Below are 12,066 nucleotides of genomic sequence, written 5' to 3'. Positions count from 1 at the left end.
TGGTTTTCAGTGTTTGATTTCCGCTTGGCAGCTCTGGTCTGGTTGGATTTACCAATGACAGGCACAGTTTGTCACTCAAAAAGGGGGGTAGGAATATGTTTGTCGCTTTCTGCAGGTTCTCGCATTGATTCGTGCGTGTTGTCTTTCTCAGATCAGCATCATGGCGGTGAGTGGTACCAATCTGGACATCCGGGGGGCTGGCAGAACCCCAGACCTCCCCATCAACAGGCCAGGAAGGTGACTAGTCCATCTCTCCTTTAGCAGCCTTTTACCTTTTTGAACCTCCTCACGTTTTGTCTCATTAAATCTCCAAACGTCAATGGACTTTATTATATGGTAGATAAATTAGAATTGACAAGAAACTTTAAACTAATAAGATCATACACTGTTTTCCAAATGGGTTCTCTGGCCATTTTTTTGTATACTTTGATATCTTTTAAACTGTAACTGTTGCACTGGATTTTATATAAGTTACGTAATTTCTAAACAAGAGTCCACCAGGGTTTATACCACTGAGTTTGACTGTGAAAATCACAACCCCACCATTAACTACGGCAGTGGCAGCATCATCCTGTGGGGATCTGTCGCATAGAAATTCCAAAATTGCATTGAAGTTTGCAGCGTAACTTCAGAAAAAATCGCAATAGACCAATAGGGCCTGTATGCCCACTGTTTTTTTTTCTGCATAAGTGCCTAAGTTGAGATGTTTATTTTTTTCAATCCCAAAATACGTATTTCCGTAACAAATACACAAAAGCAATCAAAAAAAGGACCCAATTCTAAAATTTGCAGTATTTCGCAATATGCCTTTAATATCAAAGGAAATACTCAGAGAAAAAACAAAACATATTTTTTACCATCCAAATTAAATATTCACTTGGTCATGTAACCGGTTAAGTTTAATATTTTAACATTTTCTTTTTAAATAGAAATAACGAATTACCCATTTTCATATCTATTCTAACGTCATTCCATAACTGAGCTCCAAGAACAAACATTTCTGTTTTAACACCTTTTTTAGTTTTTAGCACAATAAACTTACAGTCATCTCTTTGGTTGTATTTTGTCTATTGCAGTACAAAATATTTATTATTTTATAATTAACTATATCTTTTAAATTTTATAACTTTAGATTTAAAAAATTATGCATTTGTGTGATCCAAGTACGCTGCCTTATTTATCAGGAGTATGACTTGTTTTTGTTGTAAAACTTTTAATTATTTTAAAAGGTGTTCCCGGTTCTACTCAATAGATCATATATGCAAGTATCAGGGTACAATAAATTGTAAACAATGCGTTGTGATTAAGCAAATCGTTTGTTTTATACAAAATAGCAAGTATTTATGATCCTTTTTTTTTTTTTTTACCTTTATGTAGTTTATATGCTGCCTCCAATGTTAGCCTGCTGTCAACAATGACCCATAAAAACTTTGTCAAAAACTCTCTCAATTTCAATACCATTCATTTAAAATTTTATTTCTCTAAATGCCTCTTTCTTACTTCCAAAAAAACATAGATTATTTTTTTATTTTATTTTTTGCAATATTGAGACAATTTATTGACATCAAACCACGTTTTGAGTAACTTCAGTTCTTTTTTTTGTTGGTCAAGAGAAGATTTAATTTTTTACCAGACAAAACCATACTATCATCTGCAAACGTAATAAACTTACATTGATTTGAAATGTTACATATGTCAATAATAGAAATATTGAAAGAGTTTTGGACCAATCACAGAGCCTTGTGGCACTCCACATGTTATTGTCCTAAACGTTTTCCATACTGTGTTTTTTTTTTTTTTTTTTTTTTTTTTTGTCTTGATTCGACACACAGCAAAAGAACAGGAAGGAGCCGGAGTATTCCCATTACTGCGACACCTGCGACCGGGGCTTTTCAAACCAACAGAAGTACGACGAGCACGTTCTGCAACATGTCAAGGTATCCGACCGCTACTGGTTTGGCATCTTCAGACGCATTTCGCTTTCTGCGTCGGTTCTGACTCGTAACGTTTCCTCCGCTGAACATCCTCAACAGTGTTCTGAACCTGACTGCCGCTTCATGGCTCACGAAAAGTTGGTCGCCATACACTGGAAAAATGTAAGTAGCTTTACACCTGTGTGTGTGTGTGTGACCAAAACGTGTTGGGCTTTTCTATTTCTTAACAAAGAGCACCATGTTCTAACTACAGAACCATGGACCAGGGGCCAAAAGGATCAAGCTGGACACCCCAGAGGAGATCGCCAAATGGAGAGAGGAGAGGCGCAAGTCGGTTCACACCGTTTTTTTTAATTATTTTTTTTTCATGTTTTGCCACATGTAATGGCTTTCCTTAACTGTTCCTGTTATTTTGCTTTTGTTGTTTTTATTTGCAGAAACTACCCAACGCTTCAAAATATCGAGAAGAAGATGAAAGTCATGGCGGTGCGGGAGCAGACTGGAGGGGTTCTGGAAACGGCTCAGTTCGGGTGAATATGCAGATCAAATCTGTTTTGTGCGTCTTTTTCCTGACATGCAGTTACATCGCCTATAAGGAAAATCATTGTGACGTTATTTGAATTCAGCAATTTAATTTAAAAGCTGAAAGTAATATTTTACGTAGACTTATTCCACACATAATGATATATTTAAGCTGTCTGTGTTCATTTTGATAACTCTGGCTTACAGCGGATGAAAACCCCAAATTTTATTTCCTAGTGCAGCCAAATGCCGTATTTTATAAGGTGCACTGAATATTCTTCCCAAGTGTGTAATATCACTCCGCCCCTTCACGTACACAGCTCTCTATCCGTTTTGACTCCGCTTTGACTCTCCAGATGTTTTACCCTTCATAGTCGAGCGTACTGTTGCCTACATTTCTTGTGACAAATTCCTACAATTCCCACACTTTCTGCCAGCGGGATGACGCGGTGGAACGGATGGTAAAAATTTAGCTCTGCACGTAGTACCTGTATGCGCCGAGTACGCACGGACCTCCGCGGAGTTAACTACACCCGAGTATGTGGGGGTCTTTACATGAATGCACTTGTAGTTTAGACATTACAGTCAGGCAGTCTAGTAGACAGCTCAGGGGTCCGATCAGGTAGTGACACAGTGTACCGTAATGCTCTGAATATCTATCGAGCGAATATCCATTGAGCGGAGCGGCCTTGTTGCTTACCAAAGTCATAATTACACATTTTAACAGATTTTCGAGTGCATTGTACCACATAAAATCAGTCAGTAAGCAGAACAGTAGTCATATATAAGGCGCACCATCAATTTTTGAGAAAACTTGAGGATTTTAAGTGCGCCTTATAGTCCAAAAAATACGTTAAGTCTATTAAAAAATCCATTACAGATATTTAAGCCTTCTAGTAAAAATATTTCACTGCACAGTATAAGCACCCAACTCTTCATTGGGACTGCTTTTGCATCAAACAGGAAGTGGTCTGACATTTCCAGCTGTTATGACTTTGGAGTTGATTTAAAAGCTGTATGCAAACGAAATTTCGTTCTGTACGCACTCTGGGCATACAAAATGACAAAGTTGTCTCTTTTTTTCTAAGAAAAAAAAGAGAAGAAAAAATTGGACCAACACCAGCAAATTCTGAGTCTTAATCATGACTGACGGTGCAGCAGGGATGGATTTATGGCTTTTTGGCCTTTCAAATACTTGTGGGTGTATTGCTTTCCAAACAACGGCTAGTTTTTTATTTTTTTATTTTTTTTTTTTTTATTCTGAAGGACCATGTCTGGGATAAGTCGTTTTCTATTTTTCTCCCAAACTTTACCCAACGTTTCCGTCAGCCGAAATGTGCCCTCGGGTGCTGCTGCGTTGTCTCGGCCTCAGACTTTTTATTTCGCCTGCCACTCACTTCAAATGAAGCGTTTATGCCAGGCGTTCTAAAATTTGAGGGCCCGTTAATGTCCAGAGCCACTGAGTTACCAATGGGAACACACCTGGCAGGAAGGTTTTGCCTGATTTGGGTTTTATACTTGTTCTCAGGCAAATGAGAGGCCGAGGCAGGGGTCGGGGCCGAGGCTGGGGTAACAGAGGGCGGCACCAACAAGGGCCACCGCCATCAAACGGCACTGCTGCAAGGACCCCCGAACCGCTCAACCATGTCTCCAAGGGGGGAGATCCACTGGGCATGCTGGCTAAAGCTAACCACGGTGAGTATAGAAGCAAGCTGCAGATACTTTGAGAAAAACTCTTTAGAACAGGGGTGTCAAACTCATTTTGGTTGAGGGGCCGCATACGGCTTAATCTGATCTCAAGAGGGCCACACGACTAAACTCATTGAAAGATTAAATAGAACTAATAAATGTGGACTTGTTGATTTTTATATTAAGTTAATTTCACTTTTACACAATATATTATGAATAACCTCAGCGTTTTTAAGAAAAGTATGTGCAATTTCAACAATACTTTTACTCAGTTAAACATTTACTTGTGCATTATGCATAAGAACTGATCACAGTGATTGTACAATGTTGAAAAACATTTATTCACATTTTTTGGAACTTAAAAACACTGTCCTGCATGACAAAATACATCAAACAGATAAAAATTAAGAAATTATTTGAATTTTTCCACACCTGAAGCTTCATCCGCTAATTAAAACACAGCGCCCCGCGTGGACAATATAGGAACTGCATATTTTCAATTAAACGAAGTACGTGTGTTTTTCAATAATTGTTTTATCATTCTCTTCCTTTTATCTTGTCCACTTGTGAAAGTCAAATCTGATGAGCTCTTTGTGGCATCTTATTGCCACATTGCCAGACAGGACACTGGGAAATTTTTTATTTTTTTTTATATAATGATAATGCATTTAGCCACAGGGCCGGACTAAATTGTTCGGCGGGCCGGACCCGGCCCGCGGACCGTATGTTTGACACCCCTGCTTTAGAAGGAATATCATAAATGGGAATAAATATTACAGATGTGTAACTGGTTTCTGGTGTGCTCCCAGAATCTGATAGAGAGGAGCCAGACCCTGACCACAGTGCAGGTGGCCTGGTCGTGGCCCCGAAAAAGATGAGCTCGGCCCTCGGGTCCTTACTGGCCAACTACGGTTCTACGAGTGAAAGTGATGAAGAACCAGAGGGTGAGCTCATGGGTTTCTCACAAACAGCTCATAGATGTTTCTTCAGTCCTTCTATAGTCGTGTTGACAGCTCTTTGCGTTGTAGATGCTCCTGTTCTGAGAGCCGAAGAAGCAGTTCAAGAAAACCGCGCCCTGCTGCACGGAATGCCGGCAAGTTCTGGGGACGGGGAAAAGTCCGGCGAGAGCCGTGCAGCTCCTCAGCCAGGGTCTGGTCCTAACACGCGGAACGACAGAAGAAGAGGAGGAGGCAGAGGAGGCAGGGGGCGGGGACGTGGATGCAGAGACGTGCCTCGACCACGACGTGCTACCTTACTGGAAATGGTGACGTCATCCGAGATAAAACTGGCATGAGGTTCAAGAGATGCACCAAGAAATGTTCTGCTCGCCCAAATTAGGAGGGTTTCACTTTAAGCAGCATCAGTAGCGATTGGCTGGTTGAAAACCAGCACATATGTTCTTGAAGTCTTTCGTCCTTCCTTCTGAAACCGTTCACTCTTCCCATCATCATCGTCTTTTAGCCATTCAGTTCTTTAGATGATCCACCTGTGGCATCAGCAAGAGGTTCCATTAATCCATCTCGCCCACTTTCTATTGTTTTTCCAGGTTCCATATATAAAGTGAGCCCTGTAGAAATAATTGCTATAACTTCATAGGGAATTCTTGTATTAAGCTTTAAATTGATCTAAAATGTTTAAAAGGAGGCCTGTAGAATTTCAATGCAAAGAATTGGCGGGAACCTTGATGGGCGTGTTTGACTAAGCCAACGTTGGTTTGCAGAAGGAAGCCTGTAGAGTTAAAGGTGAAGTTGGTCAATTTAAGCCAGGCATACACTGTACGATATTTTCAATCGATGTCCTTGGCTACAGCTCAAACTGTACGATGAAACGGCAGGGTTTAAAAGTTCACCGCTCACCATATCTGTTATTACACTGTACGGCCCGACGCTCTGATGCAACGTAAGTGCTCATATTGTACGTCTGAAAACTACACGTAGAAAGATGCCGCTTGTCGGACTCGTCTATTCAGAAGCCAAATGTAAACAGACAAAGAAGAAAAAGACGGAAGTGTCAATGCTCACTAGCACAAAACGCGCTGCCTTGGCAATTCTACGAGTTGCTCCTTCATAGTTTAACTGTTTCGTCTGAGAAGAAGAAGAAGAAGAAATCCCTTGTTTGCACATGCGCAGTGTGCCGGGTTGGGGGAAATCAGCTCGTAGAAGCTCATAGCTCTGCTTCAATAGCAGGGTGCGCCTGCGATCACCTCTGGAGGGCCGGCTGAATGTCAAACATGTTTGATTTTCATCCAAGCGTACGGTTCCTGATCGGGAGGTGGTCGTGAGACGCTAATCGCCCCTCATTACCCACTGGATACTAGACGATGTAGCTAAAATTCGGCCCGATCCAAATAAATTCGCATGATTGAAGAATCTGTCCGAACGGGGCAATAAATCGTACAGTGTATGCCCAGCTTTAAATCAACTATCACCAACTGTACTAAAAGGGCTAATCGCTAATTTAATAGGGCTGCACGATTAATCGCATTTGCAATATAATCACAATTTAAAAAAATAAACGCAATTTCTAAATTGCTGAGGTCTGCAATTTTTGGCTATGTAACAATTAGTGAATCAGACACGTCCTTTAGGTGTCAGTAATATGTTTAAAGTGGGTTTGCCTCCACATGGAAGGGAAGACAGTTGTAACAGTGAGATAATCACTTTTATTTATTTATTTTTTTACTTGTTTTAGATTTGATATAATCACACTGTTTTACCAGAAACTTTCATGAATCTCACCAGAGCAATAAGTACTGGTCAATCAGTTTAATACATAGACTTGCTTGTTGGTTGCACTTTGCACTTCATGTTTTATGTTTATGATTGAATAATGTTCTGTTTGTTTACAAACATCTTTATCTAGAGGCCATTTTTGTTGCTTGTGGTTAATGCAGAGAAAAGTCCAAAATCAAAACGCAATTTTTGGTTTAAATGTATCGTAGACAGAACGCAATCATTTCAACTCCGAGTTGAGATGCAGCGACTCTTTTAGCACCTGATCTGCACAGCGATGAAACAGATTGATTTATCATTTGTATATGTTTAAAAAGACATGATTAATTAAACTGAAAAAAATACTGCATTAAATCGCAATAATAAGATAAAAAATTGCAATTAGATTATTTTCCAAAATCGTTCAGCCCTATAATTTAAGATGCTAAAAGCACTTGACTGCTTGAAGAGAAACCGGAATCAGCTTGAAATCAGTATCGGCTAGTCATAGCTTTAGAAAAACTGGCGATCGGAAACGTTTGATTGGTGCATCTCTTATAAATTAGGTCATAGACTAACTTAATCCACTTTTTTATTCTTCTCTGAGATCAGTATTGATCCCATTACTGATATCGGTATGTTTTTTCCTCCCACTGTGTAGTTATTGGCCCCAGATATCCGCCACGAGAGGAACGTTCTACTGCAGTGTGTACGATATGTTGTCCGCAACCACTTCTTCGGGCTGGAGAGCAGATCTCAGGACCAGGAGGAGACGGAGCACAAAATCCTGCCGGCTTCTCCAACCAGCGAGCACGAGGGGAGTTCAGAAGAAAAACCTCCGTCCCAATCGGACTCCGCCGTCCACGACGAGACGCATTCAGAACGCGTAATCGTCCCGGAGGCCGAACACGTCGACGGTTCAAACGGTGAATCTGCTGGAAGAACTGAAGGAGGGCACGCAGATTGTGTCCAGAGCGTTGACAAAAAGACCGCCACAGATCAAAACAGTCCAGATCCAAGCAGCGCTGATGAAATCACATCTAAATCTAATATCTACGATGATGAAATCTGGGAAACGGCTGCTTCTGCTCTTTAAAATAGTCGTTTTTTTTTTAAAGACTTTAGATTGAGGTACAGGATTATGTTTCTTGTAACGAGAATTATATTGTTGATGATGGACCTTTTTGGTTTTCTTTGTAAAATAAACAAACTAAAATTGTTCAACAGAACATTTATCATAATATAAAGTCTGCTCTGATTCGCCGTTATTTCATCCTTATTCCAGAAGGCATTTGATTTGATCCGTGTGGGGAACAATGAATTTCAGGTGAAGCTGATGGGGTTTTGCAGCTGGGACTTCTTTCCTGGTTTGTGGTCTCCTGCTTCACAATGAGGCGTTGTTTATGGCAGGCTGGAGGTTTGACTGTGGGGGATTTCTGCTGTGCCTCCTATGTGATTACATTTCAACCTTGGGTGAGAGTTCTGGCCCTTTTTCGGACTTTGGTAAAGCCGACTTAGGTCACTCTGAACTTTTTAAAAATTATTTAAACTAGTTACCTAGAATTCGCATGGGTCTTAGACTCTAATGACATACATGGAAACTGAAAATGTCTATTTTTGGCAAAAAAGCTCAGAAGAGTATTCGCAATTTCTACATCTTTTTGTGTATTCATGTTTAATGTAGGTATGGACGTTGAACTTTTCTAACTCAGAAATAGGCTCTGGTTTAAAGCATTCCATAAAAGCCTTTGTGTTTATGGTAAGGAAAATTTATTTGTATAGCACATTTCAGGAAATAGGAAATTAAGAACAGAAGAAAAACAAGTAAATAGGACAGTTGGAATAAGAAGTAGGAAATTGGAAGAAATAAAAACGGGGAAAAAAAAGGAAATAATGAATTCAAAAACGGAGTACAACCTTAAACTAATGTTTCAATTAACAGTTTACCTAGAACAGTAAAAAAAAAATGCATTAACGATAAAGTTATAATGAGGAAAAAGTTGTGTAAATAAGCTTAAATTGTTATATTTTGGAATAAGACTAAAAGCCAAAGAAATCATTGTTTACCATATAAACATACACTGAACACTCCACAAAATATTTCCACTTTCTCTCAATGTTTTGACTTAAATCACCAAACTGAATGTTTACTTTTTTTTCCTTCTCATTTTGACTTGATTGTGTATATATGAAAAGAAAATGCACAAAAAGCATCCAACTTTTTTATATATAGCTGTTGCTCTTTTCAGAACTGTCAATAAATAACTTAAATAGAACCTGTCTGATAACATGAAGTAGTTTAAAACGTTTTCAAAATCACTCTTCAGTGTAAAGAAGTTCAAAAACAGAAACAAAATCACTGGCATCTGTCTTCAAAGGATTATTGGATCACTTGCAATAATTGATGGCGCCATGATTTCTGCGGTCAAACAAAGTACTGATGAAGATGTTTGGTCATCAGCTTGTGACTAAAGTTTAAGAGCACCTGGGTTATGGATCTGAAATATGAACAGTTTTCCGTTTGGACTTTATTTAATTAATTCTAGGGCTGGACCATATAGAAAAAAAATCATACTGGTAAAAAAGAAATATTGATCGATATTGATAATTAACAATATACTTTAAGTGCAGCCTTGGCCATTTTATACTGTTTAACGACCTATTTTTAGATACATAACACACAAACACTGAATTCAATCGGAACTTTTTATTCAACCAACTTTTTACCAAATCTGCAAGTTTAAAAAAAAGAAGAAAAAAACGAATGGTCTCTGAACTCTTTGAAGGGGGTGGAGCTGGGTTCCTGGGTCTGCGTTTGTGATTGGTTGGGAGGATGTAATGACTGTAATATTAACCTACATGATAGGCTAGAATGACCCTTTTTTTTCTATCATAGATACACGTTCTATCGATAGATATATATTGTTATTGAATCATTGTCCAGCCAAAATTAATCCTTTACTAAAACAAATGAAAAGCAAAAAAAAAAAAAAAAAAAAACTATTTAATTCACTTGAATCTTTACTTCTTTATTACCAGGCTGCTGCCTGTCTCAAGCGTTCCCTAAACTTACAGCCAAAGCTATAATAGAATTGCTCAGATCAATAAATTGTTATGAGATTTAGATTCCAACATAAATTAAATTACAATCTGTGGGAAAGTAAAAAAAAAAAATGAAAAAAAAAAAATGTTAACTCTCTCCATCCTGTCCCACAAAAGCAGTATTCAAATCTACGAGGACTATAGGTGAGCTTATTCTGCCAACTAAACCATGCAGCATCCCTATTTTATTTTTGAAAATGCTGGAAAACCACATCTTTTCACAAGTATGTCAGATCGCGTCTTTAAATTAAATCTCAGCTTCAGACACAGTAATGAAGTCTGTGGTTGTAAGTCATAAAAATGTGAGGTTCCAGGGTGGGTGAATGATTTTGCAAGGCGCCATTTTCAGCTCGTTCGCACTTAATTGCTAAAGTTCACTCCAGATACAGAGGAGGAGATCCTCTGGGTTCCAGTAGCAGGGTCACCAATCCACTAAATTAGCAAATTTCATTTGTGGCTGTATCTCTTCTACTGCTGCACCTCTGCTTTTTTCATCGCAGACCCTTTACTAGACTCTGGATGCACTGTCACCAGGAGTCAAGTGGTCAACAAACTTTATTTGATCACCAGTGAGGGATCAGTGTCTGGTAAGTCAAGCGTTTTAATTTGACAGGTATGACACTAGATCTTCATCCAGGCTGTAAAGTTTACAGTGGTTGAAACCCCTCTCTCAAGCGGAATCATAGTCTTTTCTTTTACCAATGCAAGACCAGAGTCCCAACGGTACCTTTAGGCTCAGATTTACAACTTGATGTCATCGGTGGTTTTCTGCTATGATCTTGACCTTCCCACACTATCCTGAGAGCTGTTTCACAAAACCAAGATGGAGGATTATGGCGGGGTTTTCCAGATATCCTGGCTGAATGAAGCTTGGAGTTGGTTTCACAAAAGCAGTGACCTAAATGATCATTGCGATTTATTCTGGGCAGTTAGCCTGCTCCAGATTAGGCTAACAGCCAGGTTTAGTTAATCCTTGTCCCTTCTCTGTTCAGTCAGCGATCCCTCTGCTCAGATATTGTGTTTCATTAGTTTTCTTATCAGTTTTTGGTATTATTTTTAATCAGCCTGCCTTAAAATATCACTGATTCAGCTTGGTGTTCATTATCATATTTTAGTCCTATTATTTTAAAATTATGATGGTTGCCTATTATTAACTTTATTATTTTCCATGCGTGCATTGTTACTGTTCAACTGTGTTTTTGAAGACTGATGCCATAAGTTTGACAGAAAGGTCTTTAATAAAGCATAGCATGTTTTGAGATTAGAGAAATAGCTGATGAAGAAGTAAAGTTGTTAAAGTCCAGTGTTACACCATTTTCCACCAAATTCTATGACTCTAGAGGTCAATGTTTTTCTGACTCTTTCAGAAAAAAAAAATCCCCTAAAGTGTACCAAATAGGCAACCTCACAGCCCCAAAAGGAAGAAAAAAAAAAACTGTTAAAACCATAAGGATCAGTCACTTAACGATTAATAGAAAGAATTATTTTATTTTATATATTTTTTTTCCATCTTGAATAGGTAATTTCATTGCATATCAGATATCCTACATTAACTTCTTTCAATTTGTTTGAGTCTATGCTTAGTGTTTTAAATGCAAACAATATTTGTATTAATAATTAATGCCACTATTCAAATCTGATATGAAATGAACATTATTTTGCAAAGATTATCTGCTGAAAAAGTTTCAACCCTCTACTGCTTTTCTTTCAGGAGTTATGGAAAGGTCAGCGAAACAGCGCCCTCTAGAGTCAGAATCAGATAACTCAGCGACATTTTTTTTTGTTGCCATAGAAGTGGCTCCAAGCAAATGTGTTTTCCTTTGTAAAAGCAGCAGCGTGTCTTTTCTTGAGTATGATGTGCTTCAATTCCTCATAAGGCTCCATCAAAATATGCTGCTTGTTTGGTTTGAAGATTGGCGCACGCAACTCAACCATTATAGGTCGGATCTGCGATCGACCTAGATCACATAAACGTGGAAAAACCGTGTGAATTTATTTATCTTGATATAATTTTTTATACATGACAAGAACCTGGAATTTGAGTAGGGTTGTGTAGACTTTTTATATCCAGGGTATGTGTAATGATTCTATCTAATATAGGAGTTTCT

General features: G+C 38.6%; 1 protein-coding gene across 1 annotated transcript in view; it reads left to right on the top strand.

Moving 5' to 3' along the window:
* Positions 1-8,077, top strand: part of nufip1 (nuclear FMR1 interacting protein 1) — an 8,470-nt gene extending 393 nt beyond the window's left edge. The window contains exons 2-10 of the mRNA XM_012849577.3: positions 152-237; positions 1,833-1,937; positions 2,034-2,096; positions 2,188-2,264; positions 2,372-2,464; positions 3,985-4,151; positions 4,955-5,089; positions 5,174-5,409; positions 7,518-8,077. Of these exons, the coding sequence (XP_012705031.2) occupies positions 152-237; positions 1,833-1,937; positions 2,034-2,096; positions 2,188-2,264; positions 2,372-2,464; positions 3,985-4,151; positions 4,955-5,089; positions 5,174-5,409; positions 7,518-7,952 (1,397 nt within the window). The 3' untranslated portion in view covers positions 7,953-8,077. The remainder of the gene's footprint in view (positions 1-151; positions 238-1,832; positions 1,938-2,033; positions 2,097-2,187; positions 2,265-2,371; positions 2,465-3,984; positions 4,152-4,954; positions 5,090-5,173; positions 5,410-7,517) is intronic.
* The last annotated feature ends 3,989 nt before the right edge of the window (positions 8,078-12,066 follow it).

The sequence above is a fragment of the Fundulus heteroclitus genome, chromosome 24, assembly GCF_011125445.2.
Source record: "Fundulus heteroclitus isolate FHET01 chromosome 24, MU-UCD_Fhet_4.1, whole genome shotgun sequence".
Lineage (NCBI taxonomy): Eukaryota > Metazoa > Chordata > Actinopteri > Cyprinodontiformes > Fundulidae > Fundulus > Fundulus heteroclitus.
This window is presented reverse-complemented; position numbering and strand designations above follow the sequence as displayed.